Source organism: Hermetia illucens, chromosome 3 (assembly GCF_905115235.1).
Source record: "Hermetia illucens chromosome 3, iHerIll2.2.curated.20191125, whole genome shotgun sequence".
NCBI classification, from domain to species: domain Eukaryota; kingdom Metazoa; phylum Arthropoda; class Insecta; order Diptera; family Stratiomyidae; genus Hermetia; species Hermetia illucens.
In genome coordinates this window covers 173,691,000-173,713,056 of record NC_051851.1, presented here as the reverse complement: position 1 = coordinate 173,713,056, position 22,057 = coordinate 173,691,000, and the positions used below count along the sequence as shown (strand labels likewise).

General features: G+C 43.8%; 1 protein-coding gene across 4 annotated transcripts in view; it reads left to right on the top strand.

Annotated features, from left to right (window-relative positions):
* LOC119650696 (protein madd-4) overlaps positions 1-22,057 on the top strand; it is a 276,121-nt gene that overhangs the window by 161,137 nt on the left and 92,927 nt on the right. For 3 of the 4 annotated variants that reach the window (XR_005249352.1, XM_038053677.1, XM_038053676.1), the window contains exons 7-11: positions 13,321-13,450; positions 13,673-13,775; positions 14,316-14,411; positions 15,102-15,251; positions 15,660-15,826. Coding sequence is in view for 3 of the 4 variants with exons in the window: in XM_038053677.1 (XP_037909605.1) it covers positions 13,321-13,450; positions 13,673-13,775; positions 14,316-14,411; positions 15,102-15,251; positions 15,660-15,826 (646 nt within the window). In the remaining variant the exon portion in view is untranslated. The remainder of the gene's footprint in view (positions 1-13,320; positions 13,451-13,672; positions 13,776-14,315; positions 14,412-15,101; positions 15,252-15,659; positions 15,827-22,057) is intronic. The other variant, XM_038053678.1, reaches the window with a different exon arrangement.

Here is a 22,057-nt window from a genome sequence, read left to right as displayed (position 1 = left end):
AGGTTAAGAAACTTCCTTAAATTGAGCTTTACCAATCGAAAACGCAAAAGAAAAACGGTTCACACACCCTTGCGTACCCTATTGTGTGTCTCTCGGTAATAATTTCAATTATATAATATCCGCGGACCAAGGATAAAGTAAGAAATGAAGCCTATGCTTTGAGCAAGGGGAAAAAGAAAGGAGACTAAAGAATTAAGTCTCGGAATAGGGGGAATGAAAAGGAACTTAGTCAGCCCTGTTGGACATTTGGCCACAAAGTTAGAAAATCCAAGTACTTTAAAGGAAGCAGGCCGACTTTTTACAAATTACCATGCTCCATATGTTCTATAAGGTGGCCAAAGTCTGCGGTCAGCTAGTTGTTGGCATCTTTCAAGGATTTCGAAACGAAACAAAGGAATGGAACTGGATGGCAAGACTAGCATCGACTGTTTGAGAATGAAAACAATAAGGGTCTCTTTGGCAGTCTTGAAAAATAATTTCTTCCGAGACATGGTTAAAAATGATGCGTAAAGGGTATATGTTTACGCATCCGCCCAATTTTCAGAAGACGATTCGTTCCAGAGGAGTGGTAAGATGCACAGGGTAATCTGTACTGTTGTCAGAGGCAGTTAAGTCCTTGGGTTTTAACGTAGGTACCTGTCGTGGAGACTTAATCCTACGGTCTTCTTAAGACACGGATTGATTTTGGGATCACAATGCAAGTACATGGCTTAACATCCATAGTGGTGAATGCAAGACCTACCTAAATCTCTACCGAACTAAGAAGTATGGCACCCGTGTTGAAACGCAACACCACGTCGAGGCTCGAAGGTCTCTTCTCGCTTGAGCATCACCAACAGCCCTCATGAAGCTCCCACTAGGGGACCAATCGCAAACAACCGAGCTGTACTCATATACGACAGGAGTTCACCCGAAGTATGTGACCCAGGGGCTTTCCCGGTTCCCATGGTACCAGTATACCCCTGGTAAGGTTTCGTGACCAGTTTGCCACTTCAGATGAGTCTCCGTGGAGACTCGGGTCTGATCGCCCTGATTAGGTCTTTGGAGCATTCGCCTACTGAATCACGGCCGGCAAACCAAAGTGATTACAGCGTCTCCCGGTGCCACCACTATGGAGGTTCTCCTCGACCACTTGATTTTGGTTTGGCCGATAGGGTTGCCGCCCCATCTTCCTCGCCGCCACCTCTGAACACCACTAAACACGGACACCAATTTTTCCACCTTGGTGGAATTTTTAGGAAGGACTAGCAGAAAAAAGCATAATTAAGATATAATAATCATAGGAATAGGGCGGCCTTTGAGGTTCCTGCCTTTCTTTGGCATCCTCAAGCCATTATATTGGAGAATGTCCCTTGTTGTGAGAATTTTGACGGGCTAAGGAGGAGGAGAGAAAAAGTGAGGGAATCTCACCGTAGAATTCTCAACGTGAAGGGAATCGCTCCCTTGGCTGACCGTCCCTCCATGATGCTCTTTCCGGGGATGCAACACGGTTTCATGCTGCTTACCGCAAACTTTACCTTTGGAATTCTGCCCCTTGCCAGTACTTATAGGAATCACAGAAGATGCATAGTGCTGAAACAATGCTTCATTATCGTTGCTGTTTACTGAGAGAAACTGCTTTTCCTTCTCCTACCCGCTTTTGCGTACTGGGATTTGACATTCATGTGTCCAAATCGACGAACCAAATGCATACCCTCCTCCTCGCTAGCTGACCAGAATTTTCCACATTAAGTCTTCCACCATTGAATCCCTATGTTCTTTGGTCAGAATCTTCCAGCGTCTCAAACGCTCGCCCATGTGCATAATCTTCTGGAAACAGTCCAGGTACGACAGCTCCCTGGCATTCTTGATGGGCAGTTTTTACCTTTTAAGATAGTCCTTGCATGGCAGCCAGTATTTGTGCCGATAGCAAACCCTGATAGGCTTCCTGAGATTGAAGAGATTTTTGTTCCATTGTGAAGTTATCATCATTTTGTTGTATTTTGCAGGGCACGAGACTCTAAAAGTGATTTCGAACACCTTCCCAGATACTCGACCTTCAACTCTGGTTCGTCTGCTGTACTTATGTTGCTATTATGGGCACGCACGTTCTTTATAACTTGACTAAACTTCCTCCTGCTGCTTAATTCCTGCTGGGCTGTGAGTTGTGTAAGCGGAATAAATATGCACATTCTCCTGTCCCACAAAATGAGGTACAGACTCTTTCCCACAAGAGTACATGGCCCAGGTGTGTTCCGATTACTCTGAAGACCTTTGATAGTCCGGCCTCTGCTGATTTAACGCTCCTGTATTAATTCGACGTCAAAACTTTCCTCTGGGAGGAATACCAGAAAATTAGCTGTGGTGCCCTTCGAGTTCTGCAGATTTATCTGCGCTACGCTCAGTATTATATGTTTGAGTACGGGGATCACTAGTCCCCGTCAGATTGTGCATCTTCGTATCATCCGGGAGCTCGTTGGTGGTGTTGACTGGGTTAGATCATGGTCTGATTTTGCGCAGCGGAAGGCTTTCACCTTTGCGTTCCTGAGTCCAAACTGTCGTTTGTAGTCCGCCATTCCATTGCCTCTAGGCACGCTATATTTTCATGGGCCCACCCGTCGTCCATGAGAATGGTTTAAATGTAAAGACGCACGTTATCCATGCGTACCTCAGACAATCAGATGCGGCCCCCGATCTTAGGAGAATCGTGTCGAATGGAACAATCTTGAACTTCACATCCTCACAAGCATCGCTGATATTAGTGGAGCACGAATCAAGAAAGTTTCTGGAAAATTGATTCGCGCTTGCTCTAACGTGGTCTTCATCGATTACTTGGGACGAATCAGAGCAGCAAGTATATCGCCTTGCTTTCCCTTGTCATCCAGGAGATGCTCCATGATCATCTCCGACTATCTGGTCCATACCTCTGGCGAGGGCGCTAGGCCAATATTTTTATTTTTCCCTAAATTGGAGGTCATAATGCAAGATATGCTTTGCTTTTAGACTGCTTCGTGCTGAAAATCAAGGTGGTAGGGTTCACTGTTTGCAATCATGATGAGGAATAAGAAAAGTCCGGATGGGCTTTATCATAGTTCAGATGACTTTGGGATGGGCCTCAAAATTCGGAAAAGTTTACCTTATCTAGTGTAAGAGAAAGAAACGTTTACGCCAAGCATAGTCAGAAAAGGGTGCGCGAAATTTTCGGTCGACACTACTGGGCTACATTTGAAGTCACTGTAACCACCCACATTTCCGTCCTGGTGTTATCTCCACTGAACCACTGAGGGAAGAACTTTGCTTTAGGCCGTCACATCGACACTTATGCTCAGCTACTCTACTGGGCAGGCTAATTGTATTGTTTTTGTGTTCCCTCTAGTTCCTCTTTAATTTTGACATAGCATCAATCGAATTCCGTCCGGCGTTGTATCCTTGATAGACCTCAGACAATGAATCATAACTTACTTCAGATTCTCATGTTTAGCAGAGCGTTCCTAATAATCAGGAGAATTATCCAATGGAAGGCGCTGCAAATTATTATATAATCGTCGTGTCCTGTCAAAAATTATATCAATCAACCCACCTCACAATACAGAAGGTAACCCGCTTTTTGTATCGCCTCCACACTAGTGGCTTTCGGAAACCCATCTTTTGTTCTTTGCTTCTTGGAAAGTTGCCGAAGTCTCTTCACTAGACGATCTGTATGACTCTTTAGAGCTTTAGGGCTTCAAAATCAGTGCTTCCGCTTAGGCGAAAAGAGGCATGTAAAAGAGGAGTACACACTCCGGTCACAAACAGGCTTTGAACTCTGTTTCGCCGATGTTAGACATCATGGCCGCTAGATATGAACTGGATAATTGTACTTTCTCCTGGAACCAAAAAAACTCAGCCATTTATTGCTCATTTCACGCAGATGCTTAACTATCGACTTAGAAACAAGATTAGTTGGTTTGGTTTTTATTGTCCACTGGGTCGAGTTCTACCATTCCTGCTATTCTTTGTTATGAACGGTTTCTGTTGTATAAAGCTTGGTGGCTTTGGTATGTTTTACGATGTTAACCCCCACTAGGTCAACCGCACGCAGGACGAGCTCTAATTCCTTACTAAATTCTAAAAATGTTAGGAGTTTAAGCCTTAGCAACCTATTTGTCAGGCCTTGTTCGCCTGATAGCAAAGGAAGCTCTCAAAAAACAAATAATAATTCTCAGTTGATCGAACTAATATGCTGAAGTAACTTAGTACACCTAAGTACACCAGCTGGAAGAATTAACTGCGTTCTGATGCTTGGTCTCACGCCATGGCGCATTTATCGAAACCTCGGGCATTTTGCGTCAGATGCGCGACCTTTTCTTAACGACCACAGACCAACCATACCGAAACCCATGTAATCACTTTGATAAACCACTGGCTTTCTCGATGAACTAGGTTAGCCTTTTCTGTTCCACTCATTCCAAAATCCTTCCCAGAAGATTTTGAAACTGGAACAACCTGGTCCTGATTGCGAATTATGGCGACCTGTTCATAATTCAATCGCATTGTCCCAAATATGTTACGCCCGCAGATCTCCCGCTGTTCTTCGTCTCCAACTAAAGACATTGGCGAGAAAGTTCCACTAGAGTTGAGGTTAATTCTAATCTTGCTTCGGAAAAAAAGGCCACCACCTACTCGATCTGGATGGAGGCAGTTAGCCCATCTTGGGTTGTCTTTCTCATGACATGGATATCGTGCCAATCTACTACCCGAGGGTTGACAGTCTTAATATAACCCGTAGACCACCATTTGAAAGGAGCCTGTATGCATCAGGTCAGGTTAAGAAATTGATCTTTATCAATCGAAAACGCAAACGAAAAATGGTTGACAGATTACTGCATACCCCATTGCGTGTGACTCGCAATAACTTCAATTATATAATATCCGTCAACCAACGATATGGTAAGAAACCTAGCCTACGTTTTGAGCAAGAAGAGAAAGACAGAAATGAGACTAAAGAGGTAAGCCTTGGTATAGGGGAATGAAAACAGACTCCGTCAGCCTTGTTGGATATTTGGCCGCAAAGTAAGTGAATTCAAGTACTTCGGAGGAAGCGGACCGACCTTTCACAAAACCATGTTCCATATGATCTATTATGTGGCCAAAATCTGCGGTCAACCAGTTGTTGGCATCTCTCAAGGATTTCGAAGCACATGAAGTGGAACTGAATGGAAATTCCCCGCAAGACTAGCATGGACCGTTTGGGTATGGGAATAATAAGGGCCTCCTTTGGAAACCTTGGAAAATAATTCCTTTCGAGACATTATTAAAAATGATGCTGAAGGGGTATACCTCTGCGCTCCTTAATATTCAGGAGGTAAATGTTCGGAAGACGATCCATTCCAGAGAAGGAAGGAGTAAGAGGCGTGATGGAAAGATCCCCAGAGTAGTCCGTGCCGCTGTCAGAGGCAGAAGGAAAACGGGTGAAAACCTGTACCCCCAAAAAAAGCAGCTGTAAAGTGTATCGCTACAGAGTTGAAGGAAGTAAGCAGTGGGGCCAGTGGAAATTATATCAGAGCTGGCCCCCCCCTTTTTTGGGGCATATTTATTAAAAATTGAATCCGAATAGTAAAATGCTTAGATTAATGGCTTCTTGGCTCTAACGCTGAAGATCCTGCATAATACACACGCTCAATGGTTCTGTAAACTGGGAGAGCCTGGAACATTTTTAGCAGTGGATTCTGTCCTTTTTACTTGCTACAGATAGAGCACTGAGACTTGGGGGCTAAACATTTTTTTTATTTTTGGGGATAACATTTGTACTTCACAATGGCGAAACAAGGGGTCAACCTCGCACTGGATTTTGGTCATGGTCATCATAGTCTAGTGAACTCTTTTCTCTAGTATTGGTTTGACGAGCATAAACCGTTTATACATTTTTAAACCCATAATTTCTCTAAAGCATTAAATTTAATCAAAACTGAACAAACCGCTTTCCTAAATCCTTGACAGATCCAAACAACTTGAAATCCTGCCACATATCTTGCGGCAAACTTTTCGAAAGCAGTCACCGTAAAAGACAGAGAATTCCCAATCGAACCGTGAACATTCTTAACCCCATCCCCGAACAATCAAACATACATACACTACCGGCGAACTTACAGTTGACTGTTCTACATCTGTTATCCTTTTGACATGGTTGACGTTATTCTTGCCGCGAAGAAAATTCTTCCGTTCTCATATTATCCACGGGGTCTCCCCTTGTGACGACGATAAAGTTCGCTGGAGCAAGATTCTGTTCAGAAAAATCCATTGGAAGTCACGATAATGCCACTCGCTTGCGCCAAGATGTGCTAATCTGGTGTCAAGAATTACCAGGGACAATTTTGTAGCAATTACGAAAGTGGAGATTTCAAACGTGATAATAAGAACCGTGGCAACAACACGAAAGTTGTCGAAACCCAGAGCGGAAAGGAGTTGAGGGTGCACGAGGGCGGCAGATTACACCAAAAACAATGGTGTTCCAGTGACATCAAATAAATTTTTCGTACTCCGTTGCGTACGTATTGATTAGCTTCGCTTGAAGGGATTCTAGTTCCCCCAAAATTGGCCACATCTGAGGGAATTACAGTTGGAGAGTGTAAGAGAAAGGAAATTCTAATCTATTTTCAATATTGTTCAGATTAGAGTGGATGGGGGTTGTCGTGTTGAAGTAAGCAAGTCCTAAGTCTGGGGTATGGGCTCTCCCACTTGAAAGAATTCTAATTTCAACGGTGAACCATTTCAACAGGCCCTTCAGGTGTCACCGCTGTTGCTCGACGCATGCAGCCCTCCATCAAATTCACCCACCCCGCGTATGTTCACATCAAATTTAATTCAAATGTCAATTACTCGAAGAGCCTTTGAAGTGTTTGCCACGAGCTCGGAATTGGCTTTCCTACTTGCCGCCGTACTACAGCAACCCTTACACAATCCTGGACTCACCCTCGAGTAGTTATATAATTGTTCTCCATCTATCAAGGCTTACCCACCCCGTGTAATTGAGTTAATTGCTTGCCGTGTTAATGTCTGTACACTTCCAAGTATTAGGCAGCCACTTATTTACTTGACACTCTAACAGCTTTTTTTCGTCGTAGGCCAACTCCAGGTTTTTTATTCTGAAAAATTTCGAGACTACTTGATAGGCACAGGAAGGGAGAAACTTCAACAGATTTGGGGTGACTCCGAGAAAATGGTATTTCGAAGCAATTAAATTTCCTTGTACCTATTAGGGGACGAGAGTGATCGAGCGTGTTGTTTCAAGGATATTTGGAAAGGACACTGTGTTTGGTAGGCTTTGAAGTTGAATTGTTTATGGTTGGGAGATAATTAAATTTGTAGAAGGATTTAATGTGCGGTGGTGGCTGCTAGGTAGAAAAGAAAACTGAATAAATCAGAGGACAGATAGTGTGATTTATGTAAGTTATAATGGAACTGCCTTAAATAATGAACTTGGCATTTTAATGGTTATTAGGTCACCATATCACCCCTTTTTATATAATGACTTGGACTACAACTGTTCTCTGGCATTGGTTATCTTCCAATACCCTTATTATGACGAAGTAACGAAACTTTTTCCCTCGCCCTTTTGAATTCAGCAAATTTTTTTCAAGGGATCCACAATTCAATTCTAGGACCCTCGATGTACTCTATAGCGTACACTACACCTGCATCTCCATCAAACACGAATCATGAATTACCACGGTATCTTACTGGAACATCGGAAGAAGTGTGGCTTGAAAATAGTTATTCGAGTTAACCATTTGTTTAAATAATCCTTGGAGCTCCTCGGCTAACTGACCTATAGTTCTGAAATCACTCGAATCGCTTAGATCACAAGACGAGCGCCGTTCAATAAGTACCCATGTTTGACGCTGGTTATTTGGAAGTTGGTGTTCATCATGTGCCGCCATCTATCAAACGATGGCAAAATAAACGTCAGATTGATGGATAGATTAGTTCGAATTTGGCAGCCATTCGAGTAAGACTTGTTTCGTCATTTTCACTAAGATGGAAAAAGAGCAATATCGGTCCATTATTCGCAAAGTTGGATGCTGTTTATGGGGACACTTCACCATCTATGATCACAGTTAGATATTGTTCCAACGAATTTAAACTTGGGCGAACATCCATTTTTAATGAGGAGCGGCCAGGATGCATGGCAGATGTGGTTACCGAGGAAATGCTGATCGACGAACGAAAGTGCGCGAAGTAACAGAGGCCGTAGGTATGTCGACAGGAATGGCAACTAATAGTTTAGATGATAGGTTGGCGATGAAAAATTAGCGGGCTGATGTGTCCCGCAATTGCTCCCGGTGGATGCGGCTCTTAACTTCGACGCAGCTTTTGGAGCAATTTAAGCGAGAACTGAAGGCATTTTTGCATTGAGTTGTCACCGTTAAAGAAACCTCGATTCATCATGTTACACCAGAAACTAAGCAACAATCAAAACAACGGATTTCCCGCGGTGAATCTGCTCCAAAGAAGGCAAAGACGGTCCCATTGGCCGGAAAGGTCGTGGCGATGATTCTTTGGGATGCAGTCGGCGTCATCCTCATGGATTATTTAGAAAAAGGAAGAACGATCTCTGGACAATATTACAGTAAACTATTGGACCGCTTCAAAAAAAAAATGAAGGAAACACGGCCGAATTTGGCGAAAAAGAAGATGCTATATCACCACGATAACACACCAACATATTCATCCGAAGTTGTCGCCTTCAAACTGCATGAAGTGCATTAAAAATAGCTGCCGACCACCCCTACCTATTCACTTGATCCAGCTCCCTGCGACTTCTTGTTCCCCAACATGAAGAAATAGCGCGCGGGAAAACAAGGAAGTTGTCGCCGAGATAGAGGTGAAGAAGAGAGACAAATCCCATCTTTTGGATGGGTTAAAAAATGGCAGGAAGATTCGGCGAAGCGTATCTTTTTAAAAGGGGACTATGTTGAAAAATAAAAAAAAATCTTTATAAAATGGTGTCTATTTCTAACACAGGCCTCTTACATTACTATTAGAATCAGATCGGAGGACCCAACTTTACAAACTATCATCTAAAAATCAAAATCAGCGCCACGTCAATAATCAGGACCCATTTAAGTAATTCAAAACTCGTGCGCCACCCACAATACATGTAAGAAACTAACAGCCAAATCGACGAATTGGCAATGTTTATTTATACAAAAGCCTAAAAAAAACAATTAACCAGAGCAAGTCAATTGCTACATGAAGCCCTCAAGGATCAATGAGAATAGGAGCTGCAACGCTAGTTGCGGGGCTTGCTGCCTACTTCATAATCTAACTTTACTCTGAGGAAAGCTTTAAGATGGTTGAAGAAACCTGCTTGATACAAATCGGTGCTGAGATCATCTAACGGCAGCTGGGCCAGGGATGGTGCCAGAAAAGGGCGGTATTTGTAGAACTCTTGGGAAAGGTATTTCTCCCCAATTTACCGCAGATGGAGTCAACACTTCTAAAAATATCTATGGCCACGCTAAAGGAAAGCTTCTCATTTAGAGCTAAACAAATTGCTCAAGTCTTTTCAGAACAAGTGCATCCAAAGAAAGCTCCAGGATATAACCTTTATCACGGGAAAAACGTTGAAGGAACTTCCATGGATCGCAATTACTCACATGACTCACATATTCTACGCAATCCTATGTCTCACTTATTTCACCAAAGCTTCCACTAGCTTCTTCCAATACGGTCTTATGGGATTTTGGAATCTTTTATTTGGAAAGTAAATTCAGGGTGTGATGGAAAAGCTACACGTCTTGCGATTACAATATTCAAGGTGGGGTCCCTCAAAGCAGCGTCCTGAAGCTTAGCCGGAGTTCAGCGTGTACATCTAATATCGAGTAAATACAGAGAGCCCAGTCTAGGATCCCCGATGCACCTTGGTATATAAAAATGAAAACATCCCCAGGGATCCTTAAATTACGACAGTAAGAGAGAAGATTTAATTGCAGATGACGAAGTATAAAGGAAGGTTAGCTTCCCATATATCCATTGCCTTTCTTAAATCCACGGCAATATAGTCCCCTAGGAACCAGTGGTACTAGAGTATTCCAGCAACTGCTTATCCCAACCAGACTCTCTAGCTTGATTTCGCCAATCAACCCCGTCATGCGAAGCAAAGCAAGAAGTTAACTGTTCCTGTTCCTGAAAAAATGCTTTGCAACTAATAGTCTTTTCTTGTCCGCTCTCATTAATAATTGTATGACACTACCTCTCACCCTACTCATTACCTGGACATCTGAGAATGTGCGCAAACTAAACCCGTCTATAAGCAAAACGGAAATTCTCTCTTTACTGATAGCTAGAGGCCTATCCCCATTCTCTCAGCAATCATCGATGAGCATTTTGATGGAGATTCTATTCCAGATATTCAGTTCTCCAACCAATCAGGTCATTCGGTCATCCTTGTTATCCTTAAAACTGATGTCTTGCTCAGAATAATATGGGCAATGCATAATTTCTAACCCGCACCTGCGTAAGCTAGCTTAATCCCAAATGTGTCAAAGGAATATTTTTTCGATAAAATAGAATGAAAATATTATAACTCCGATAAGAAGAGCTTGCCCCTTAGTATCGTACCAACTCACACCAGCACCGCTAAAGAAATTTTTAGATGGACCTGAAGCCCTATCGGATTCATTTTCTAGTATAGTCTGATCAAAGATGGGCTATACTGGCATCAAAAATGACAATAGTGCGAAACATACTTCCTGACAAGTCCTTTAAGATTTGGTCCAAGCATCGGGTATCGCTGCTGTCATGGCAAGATAAACGATGAAATTGCTAGAAAGGTGTCTCTCATACGCCAACACGTTCATCTCTGAGTCTCTGGGATTAGAAATCAAGGAAAGCTTGCTCCACCAAACCAATTCAAAAGGGAAGGTAGAGTAGACCTTTACCCAGGTCGCTAATCCCATGTCCAATTTCTTGTGTCACGGTGAGCGAAATCCACTCGCACTACTAGCCTTCACCAAAGGATCTGATCGCCAGAGCTCTTGTGCCAAGTACGTATAAATGCATACGGGGATTTATACGGTTCTCCCGGAATGTCTATAAGGGCAATATCTATGGCAGGAAAAGGAAACGAGGTAGATCCTGCCTGAAATAGAGGGATGGTGTAGGTCAGGACCCCAGACAGCTTTTAGGAACATCGAATTGGTGGACCTCTGCGCAAAATCGGGGTGCCTGAAGTTTCCTATTAAGGCAGACGTAGACCGGATACCCGCTGTTGTGCCGTTGATAATGATGATACGGGTTACTGGCCTGTCCATGACGATGCTGCCAGACTCGGCATAACCTACGATTCACACTGTCGAAGCTGCATAGAGGAGGGAGGCATCTTCAGGCACTTACTTTGCGATTACGCAACTCTAGGTGGAACCAGATTACGAAGACTAGGTAAACAATTTTTGAGGACCGTAAGGAGTGCTCTAGTAACAGGGTCGAAGAACTGCTGCTCATTGTGGGTACTGCGGATTGCCTCTGAATATTGAGGTTGCGTCGACTTTGCCCGCTTGCACTTAACGTGGAAATCATGATTTACACCAGCACAACGAAGTCATGCGTCTGTCGCGCTTTTCTGGCTCCTATATCACAGCTACTTTTGAGTTAATCGCAGTCCAATTTGTTGCGGACATCAGCAACTCCTCCACGAAATTCTGGGGTCCAACAACTCCATTGAGGGCGTCATTTAACCTTCCTCTTTCAATTGCGAATTTTGGACAGCAAAACAAAACATGTCCCAGGTCCTCGGGTGTAGCGGCACTTTTGGGACAGTTTGGGGACTCATACAATCCGAAGCGATGCAAGTACTTCCTGTATCCACCGTATTTCGTAAGGAACTGTGTTAGGTAGTGATTCAATTCTCCATGTTTTCGCTCGACCCATCTCTCAATATACGAGATCTGCGTATGAGTCCATCGGCCTTTTGAGGAATTATCCCGCCGTTGCTGCCATTTCCTGTACAACTACCTCCTAGTGGCTTTTCGGAAGCTCGCATTCACTTCGGTGGGATCCACCATCCTTCTCCGGTAGAGACAGTGTACCTCATTTGCTAGAAGATCCAAGGGAATAGTCCTCGCAGTTACACACACTGCCTCACCAGATCCAATATGCGCTGCACACCGCGATTGACCGGTATGCGGAACTTACCCTTGCCTGTGTTCCTTACCCTTCATTATGTTATCCAGTACGCATGCCCAAACATGTGCCACGTATAACAGGATGGCTTCCTCCAACCCTGCGATAAGTAGCCGGCGAATAGATTTTGGCCTTCCAATATTAGGTATCATTCGTGCTAGACATGAGTTAGCCCTTGCTGCATTTCGCGCGCATAGCCCAAGAACCCCAGGTATCTAATGATTGACGTGATTATCAACCCTGATTCCTTGGATTGGTAATAAGGATTGCCTCCTTCTTATCTTTGGAGCCATGCTTTGATGGCATGAATGGTTTCACTTCCATAAAGTTCCGCGTCCTCAAAGTGCCTTGCAACTGGCATCATTATCAGGCCGTCTTCAAGTCCAATCAACGCCAGCTTCTTTGGCAAGTGAAAACCAAGCACTTCATCATATGTTAGCAACAGAGCCCTCAATTCGGAGCCTCGGGGAGCACCTGCTGTCACAACATATTCTTTCAACCCGTCGTTCGTCTCGTACCAAAGAAGCTTCTCCGAGAGGTTACTCTCGATTAACCGAGCTAAGTAACAAGGGACACCCAGTTTAGTCAGGGTGCCCTTAATTCAACCCCAATTGGTTGCGATGAAGGCATTCCTGACATCTAGAGTCATCACCACACACCGCTTACCAGCCCCCGGTGCCTATTGGGTCAAGTCTACGACCGTTGCAATGCGTCGGTCGTGGACCGCGCTCTGTGAAACCCTTACTCTTGCTCCGATAGACCGCCTGCTAGCTTGACAAACGGTCACCCCCGGGATAAAGATGATGTCCTTTTGAACTATTGGATGAGGCACTGTTATGCAGTTCCTCATCGTGATAGCGCCAACTGCGCATTTAGACCCTTCCGGAAAGCTTAACAATCCTTATCTTCCAACCCCTTTTAATAACAGTTTTTTATGATGATACAAAATCTCTTCCCTCACTTCAGTATAACTTTCTGATTATCTCCCAGTCAAACGAAAACGGCAAACTTACCTTTTTTAACAACCCCACAACAATTCCCTCAAACACATAAGTGTCAACTTTACCCCTTAGATTCCACATTTCAACATCATCACTTGACTAAAGTGTAAAAACCTTGAACTCAATTTCCACCCTAACTTACCCCTATTACACTCTAAATATATATTTATATTTTCAGGTTATAAAATGTCACGACCGAAATGTCGAAATCGTGTAACTGGTGAAGATGTTGAAGATTCACTTTGCAGTGCCGTAGTGCAACCAGAGCCAGCTATCGTCAAGTGCAATACCCACTTGTGTCCTGCCAGGTAAGCTATTTTTCAACCCCCAAGACGACCTTCGTGTCTAAACATTTTCAACAGTTTTCAAGAAAATCCATGAGTACTGCAGGGAATTATTTAGATATTTTTTTCATTTTTTGCCTCGTCTAGTGCTCATGTCTCATTTTGCTTACTTCAATTTTCGTTTCATTTAACTAACCTATTTACGTCCGCTTTCATGACTTTGTAATAAATGATGTCCTTATACAGGTGGATTGTGGAAGAATGGGGACCATGCACTAAATCGTGTGGAGGCGGTTATCGTGAACGTGCAGTTGTCTGTGCCGAGGAGAGTAATGGCGTTAAATCTAAAGTATGTTCTTGAAATTGCATTTTTATCCTCTTGAGCGTGTAGTCTGTAGTCTCTAAGGACATATTTTTGGCGAATATCCTAAACGATTTTGGCTGTGAGTTATCTAAAACTCAGAGAAAATGGCCAACCGGAATATGGGAATATGCAAATTGATCCTCGAATCAGATTGAATTTTTTCAGCTCCGACTCTATCCAGTATCACAAAGTAACAGATAAAAGTGTCGTACATCCTTCGCTTTGGCATGGGTACTTGAAAAGTGCAGAATTCCAAATGAGGAAGCAACACATGATAGTGTCTCTGAAAAACCAGCGAACTGTTTGCAGAATCAGCTAATTTGTATCACTTAGTGTCATTCTGCCACAATTCTGCTGCTCTGCACATTTTTTTTGAACCAAAGCCAAGGATGTGTATCTAACACTCAACTGGCGGAAGCCATCGCCAACAACATCCTTTTTCTCATTCAAACCGAGGAAAAAACATTCTCGTTGCTAAACAAAAAACTGTTTTGTTTTATTCTTAAGATTTTCTTTTCTCCCAAGATTCCAGACGATATATGTCGAACACCGAAACCACCCACCCGGGAAAGCTGCAATTTGCATGAATGCCCCAAGTGGGTACCGACTGAATGGTCGGGGGTAAGTACATTTATCTTTATACACCACAAAACATTACCCTATGTCATGTTGCACTGTGCGCCCGTTTTCATGTTTCCCCTAAGTGCTTACATATGTTTTGTGGTACTTCTTGAATGCGTCTACCATTTAGTATATTCGTCCTTTAGTTTTGCTTGTTCGTCTTCCGTTAGTAGCTTTTTTTTGTCTTCTTTATTAGTTTGTTTTCTCACTTTTCTTTTCACTGTCCCAAGTTTTCCACATAAGAAACATTTTTCCATTCTTTTAGTTCGCCACCGAGAGCGTATGTAGTCCTTGAGGAAGTTTCTCTTAATGTTTAAGGACACTTGGTTTTATCTAGTTTCCTCAACCTGACTAGATTTTGTAGTTTTTCAGCTTGTTAGCTCCGTGGAGTAAGTGCAAGTTCAGTGGAAAATGTGGCCGTCCCTTGCCAGGGGCGATTGATGGATATCTGAAAAATTGGATTTTGAAATTACAACTAAGAAAAGGTCACAGCATCCGCCTCTGAAGATTGCGCACCCAAGGAGGATTGGAGCATTTTCCACTGAAGTTGCCGCACGTCTTAGAACTTTCTTTTCAACCGCATTAGCATATGTTGCTTTACTTTCACCCTACCCCAAGGGCATATCTACTTTCTTTCTTGTCTTTCCCTCTTATCTATATGACACCTCTTCTTGTGTGCACACCATCCAGTGTTCAGTGTCGTGTGGCACCGGAATTCAAGTACGCGGTGTTGAATGCATGGATTCGCATGGAAAACTAAGTACACAATGTAATCCGCATACGAAACCGCCAGCGGAACAAGTCTGTACGACTGGGATTTCATGTGAACACAGTTTATATGTGAGTGTTGTTTTATTCATTTCATACCGTACATAGTATCTTAGTCGTTTCCTGCTCTTTTACTAAATTTCTTCGGAGTTAGTAGTTTCGGTCTTAGTTTTAAGGAACACTCGAGATGGGACTGAAGTTACTAGAAAGGAACTAATTCAAGTCCTCCACGAAAATGGATACATCAAACCCTGGAAGGACACTTACCAAACTTTTTCCCAAGAAAACCATCAAACAATTATAGACGAACTTGAGAACCAAATTAAGCCACCTACATCTCGTGGACTCCCAAGGACATCGTTAAAATAATCGAAGAACACTTATAAATAACACCGAACAATGACAAAATTTTACTTCTCAATTTATCTGATTATCTCCACAAATATCTTTTATCTAATTCATTATTTTGTTCTAATCCAGGATGTCGAGGACACAAGTCATAGTGAAGAGGAGAATTCAGATCAGGTTTCCTATAACGATCAACCTTACTACTCCCACTGGCAGTCGCAGGCGGCACATCATGAGGAAATGCCACCACTCTCGGAACGACGCCCAATGTCTGAGCAGAAGTCATCAAGTGAACCATCGTAAGTAGATTTCAACTTATTTTTACTACAAATAGAAGAAAGAAGAGAAAGGACGTTGGTTAGAGCTCACGTTGAAATAGGTGAACGTAACGATGAAGTCATTTATGGTTCATTCTGCTTACGTATTCGTAGTTATGTCATAATTTTGACGAAAAGAGACTCAGGTTTCAGATATATTGGACGACGTTTTTGGAAGGTTTTTTTTTGTTTCATCCAATCAATGCACTCCTCTTTTTTCCTTTGGGTTTTCAGGATTTATAGGCACTCTTTTCTGTCCTTCTCATATTTTTATCCAAGAAGATCAAAAGCCCCGAAATGGCTGTTAAAGTTAAAGTCGTCATAATCAGTCCAAAACCGCTTCAGATAATAGTACACATCCCCATGACCTCGTCCAGTCCAACTCAAGATACTCGATATCAACTTGCGCATTAACGACCCTAATAAGAGTCGTCCCAAAGCTTCTGCCACATCCTGATTGCATTCGTCCTTTTCACTTCACGTTGTCCTACAGCTTACCATTATCCTCCACCTTGCGGTGATAAAGCTCTCCTAACAACTGGTGCCAGTACTAGAGACTACGTGCCATGTTTTATTTGCCCTTGGATAGTACACCGCCAATACTTTGAGCCTACATATTCGCTTGTACATCTAGAGCTCTTGCTTACTTCGAGATTGCCTACAATGTGGTCGGCGTATACCCTCTTGTGAACAACCAGCTCCTTGATGGTTTGACTCCTCCGATATTAGGCATTATCCCTGTTGATGTCGCCACTACACGCCCAGTCCAAGTCTAAGCGGTGATGTAACCGAACACCAAGTCCCGCGACATATGGCTTACACTCAATCCTATGCTCTAATACGTAAAACTGTAAGTTTTCCTCAGTTTTCGACTACTAAGTAGTAAAGTTTCCATCTTGTACTTAGTCCGCTCAAGCCCTTGCGATACCGGCCAAGCCTTAATATACCTGCCCGATACTTCCGACGTTCAGGATAATAATAATATCAAGTAAAAAGCTGCCACCGTGTGGGATTCTCACCCACTTAATTCAGTCAGACTTCTACCCCATACCCCCGTAGGTTTACACCAGGACGATTAAGTCACGCGTAAGTCCCGTTTTCCGTGCTCGATCCAATTCCTGTAGCTATTCATGTGCCGCAGTTACTATTGCATTTAGCACCCTCCAATTTGCTTCCGGCCTCAACATTTCCCCCACAAAATTATCGAGTCCACTAACTATGTTGACAGCTCTTTCCTGAGGCCTTTCGGAAGTCCCTATTCACGTCGACCAGATTCGCCCTCATTCATCGGTAAAGACAGTGTGCCTCATTCACTACAAGATCCAAAGGAATCATTCCCGTGGTGGCATCCACTGCCCCCCCCCCCTGATACTGTCCTATATGCATTGCACATCCTCACCGTGATGAGCGAGTATGCCGAACTCACCCTTCTCTGGTTGACCATGTTGTCCGTGTTCCTATTCAGACAGGAGCGGCGAATCACAGGATGGATTTAACCTTACGAGAAGCTGCCAGCGACTAGATTTTGGTTTTCCAATCAATCATTACCCCCAAGTATCCAATGATCGATTTTGAAACGGCCTCGTGATTTCTAACCCACATTTTGACAATATTGTATTTTCTTGGTAATAAGGACCGCCTCCATTTTCTGGTCCCCCAGGTCATGTTTACCCATGTGTAACCATGCTTAGATGGCATTAATGGTTTCACTTCCATACCCTTCAATGTCCTCGAGGTGTTTTGCAACTGCTACCACCGTCACGCCGCCTGCAAAACAAGTCAACGTTAATTCCTTTGGCACGCAAAACACTCCGTCATACATTATGTTTTGCATCAGAGCAGTACGGAGCCTTGGGGAACACCTAATGCCAAAACATTTGCCTTTGGTCAGTCATCCGTCTCGTAACAAAGAAGTCTCTCCGAGAAATAACTCTCGATTATCGGAAGTAAGTAACCAGGAGCACCAATTTAGATAGAACGCCTTTAATCCCATCCCAATTGACTGAATAAAAGATATTTTTAACATCCAGCAGATGGATAACCTGCCCCCTCGATGAACGGAAGTAGCCTGTTGTATATCATCCTCTCTAGCATCTTCTCCATAGAAGGCAGATAAGTGCGCGAGATGTTATTTTGTGCTTCTATAGCAAAACCAACCCTGCCCTTTCCACTGCGTGGGAAACACTGTTTCCACCATGTACGATTCAAATGTGCTTCTGAACCACTTGAGCCTGAATTTAGCAACTAACTTCAGGGATTTGTTCGGAATCTAATCCAATTCCATAGTTCGGAGTTCGGTCACCTCAAGGATTGACAAAACGTCCTGTTGAGCTGAGGTCCAATTTCTTCCTGTTGTGGGAAGTAATTACGATTATTTTGAACAAGAGTCATAGGTACGGCATTTGGGGTGATTTTGGCTAACGAATCTCGCTTATTGCAACCTTGTGGGCAACGTCACAGAGGTTCATGTTTGCCTCAAGGCACAGCTAGAGTCGCATGCCTCAGTCATCCGCTGATATAACTGACTCACTTTTTCCAACGCCGTTCCCTTTGGGTCTCTTCCTCGATAGCTCCAATGGACCAACCAGACTTCCAGTTTTTTTTTTCATATCGTTTGCTCATTTGACTGTCGCCTCCCCCATCTCTGATCTCCACAAAAATGAGCTAGTGGTCATTTTGGGAGTAGTGTTCACTCACCCACCAGGCCACTCCTGTCACCGACGAGGTACTGAAGTTAGTCAGATCGACAATCTTGCCTAGGTAGGCCAAGTTGCCTTGTACGATGTCTAGCTAGGCGAAGGTTTCAAGCAGGATTTGGCCCCTGGTGTTCGCTATCCGACTTCCCCAATTCACTGTTTACTCATACATTTCCACTGTCCAGAGTTGAAGGCTTTATTCACATCGAGGTTGATGAGATTTCTTATTACCACCTTCTTGCCTTAACCTCTTATTGCTTCTTCTGATATGCTAATTACAGTTGTGACGGCATGTACTATTGATCGCTAAGCATGAAACCCACATTGCTACATTGACCCTTGTTTGGTATGGTTTTTATTCGGGAGCAGCCTATCGCATCGAACGCCTTTTATTAGTTTTCCCAAGCCAGCCGACAAACAAATGAGAAAACGATGGTTTTCCAGATGCTGCATCTCCCTTCATTAACAGCATTTCTAACATTTTAAAATTCTATGGTGGTTTTACCTACACCGATATTACGGGCAGAGCTTCCACTGGATTCAACTTCAAGTGCATGCATTTCAACTCGTGGCTGCATCCTTTAATTAGGACAGCTCACCAACAGTGCGTGCGGCAACAAGTACTGCATCTTCGTTTGAATAACCGACAAGGCGCGACTCTTCTGGCACATCAAGCCTTAGCATACCATCGTAGCAAACATTCCAGAAGTCCGGCCCTAGGATGGATCCCTTTGCTACTCTCCCTCAATATCGGCAAGAGATAACTTGAAACGTGGAATGATTTCTCAAATGTGCCTAACATATCTGTCCATCTTACAGAATTGAAGCCATTTCTGACATCAAGCATTATGAAGAGCACTATCCGTCGAGATCGGCGGAAGTGTTTTTCGGCTCGATGAACCGCATCCACTATCTCATCAGCACCATCCACTGTGGATCTCTTGTGAACCAGAACCGCTTTGGGGATAATTCCCCGACAACGCACATCACTTCAGCGAATCTACTCCTGATGAGCACTTTCCAGACCATGTCAAGCATACACAATGGTCGGTATGAAATCGCATCTTAAATCTATACTCTGCCTTTTTGGGGCATGCTTCCCTGTTGGCGGTTGGTAAACGTTGTGCCAAACGGCGAAGCTTATGACCCTCCTCCGTCCACCAGTTAATAGAAAGCTTGTCAAAAGTGATGTCAAAGATGCTTCTCTCGCAGCTTGGCCGCCGAAACGTTGGCGTAAATCCGGTGTTTAAAACTATGAGTCCGGTTCTAGCCACGATCCGTACCCCTCTGGAATCAGACTGATGCATGCCCCATCCAAGGGCCCTAGCATTAAAATCACCGACTTCCAGGATTGGCTCCTCCGTCCTAAAAACGGCGCTAGTTTGATGCTCTGGAGGACGCCGGCATCGTCCTATTCGGCATTAGGTGAACGCTACAAAAATTGTCCTGAAACACCGAATCCAGACAAACCCATTTCCTCGGCCTTAGATAAGAACGAAGAAGTTGAACGTCGTTCCAAACCCTGAGAGCAGCGGTACCCGAAAAGTCGGGACGCCATGTTCCCAGTTCCGATATTTCTCGCGGATTAGCACTAGATCAGCCTTTATCTCAGCAGCGAACTGCACTAGCAGCTAGTGAACGATTGCAATCCGGTACATGTTATTTTGTAAGATGCAGATCATGATAGTCGCGACCTAACCCCTGCTAGATCTGCCCTAAAGATTGAACACCGTCTCGAACCCGTAGTGTGTGCGACGCTCTCACCAGATGCGCCACGATCCCTGCAGGCAACACAAATTTGGCTGACCTTCCTGACTGCATCCTCGGTATGATGTGCTTCTTTCGGGTGCCTTGTAAGCTGAAGTGTGTCCATAGTCGAGACACTGATACCACTTGATAGGGAATATCTACAATCGTACTCTGCTTTCCACCCATCCAATTGTGATTTTCCCGCTGCTAGGGAGCACATAGGCTCTAGACTAGAAACTAGTACCTTCTCTCTCAGTAACCCCTTGACCGCTTCGCAGAACGTATTCTTGCCGGTCGTTTTCGACGAGGACTGCACCACCTTTCATGTTTCATCTGGAAGACACCTCTGTTCCATTGTCTTCGCAGATTTCACTATGGACTTCCCAAAATATCTTGCTTTCCATCGGCTTAAAGAGCAAAGCCAACGTACCAGTCTTCTTCGTTTCCTCGTTTTTCTGTTACTGGTTTTTGGTTTGTAGCCTCCTTGCCTTTGGACAGACGGGTCTCTGGCGGCGTAGCCAGTGGTTTCCTTTTATCCTTCTTTCGCTCGTTTTTTCGGCCCTGGAAATCACTTGGATAAAGTCTTCTTCAGGCAGTTCTTCTTCTTTCCGCGATCTGTTTGGCAATTGCATTGTTCTCAGCGGGAAGTGCAGCTGTTTCTACTTTCCATGCGGCTTTCGCTACTCTCCACTTTCGCCTGTAGAAGGAGATGCGATCCAGTAGGTCCTCGAGTTTCATCAGCCCGTTTTTGACGCCTTTGCTGGCGTTCCTCTGGAGAAACATTGCCGACTGCTGCGCATTTCCTGATGGGCCTTTCCACTTCGGCTCTAGCTAAGACGGTCCACTGCACTTCCATTCGATTCGTGTCCAAATCCACTTGAGGTTTGAGGTAGGGGAGAGGCAAATTCTCTGAGCACGCAGGTTCTAGTGGTCCATGGTACTCGAATCCCCCGTTTAATGGAATATCCGGGATTCATTTATGTAACGTAGGATTTCCGTTAGTGGATGTGTAGCTACTCGCTGCAGTTGTAGCACATCAGTTTCCTCCTTTTTTCCTGATGTTTGTCCTTATGCTGTGAGAATAAGTGTTGTATAGGCATGCCTGTTGTGTTGCTTGATTTTCCGTACCATCAGCGTCTCGATAGTCTGAGGATTATACCAATTCTTAATAGCGTTATCAATAATATGCTATCGTTCCTCATTGAAGTCGTATTCCGAAAGAGGGTAGGGGATCAGTTGGTGAATCATGCAATTATAGGCTGCCGTTTTTTGGAAAAATGAATGGTATGAAGTTGTTGGTACCATCTTCTGCGTTGCTGTAGGCTTATGGTATATCTTGAACTTAAGCTTTCCACTAGAGTCGACGATACTCAGTTCTAGGAAAGGTAGAGCCCATTTTTTTCCACCTCTAGTGTAAATTCGATTTTATGATGAATCCTGTTTATAGGGAAGATGACTATGTCGATATCGTCTATTGCAACAATCGCAAATACGTCGTCTACATGCCTAAACCATACTTTAGGCATTATTCCCCTCGAATCAATTTATTCTTCCATTGATGACATGAACGTTTCAGGGAGTAACGGCGGGAGGGGGTTCCCCATTGCAATTCCTGAAGTAGTTTTGAAGAATCTATCCCCAAACGTAAAATATTTTTCGTACATGCGAAGCCTGGCAAGGTTTGCATAGATTCGAATTTTCCTTCTTCATTTCGGGCCAGATCCAAACTCGAGTCCAAAAATTGACTCTTTCACTGGCGTGTTGGGAA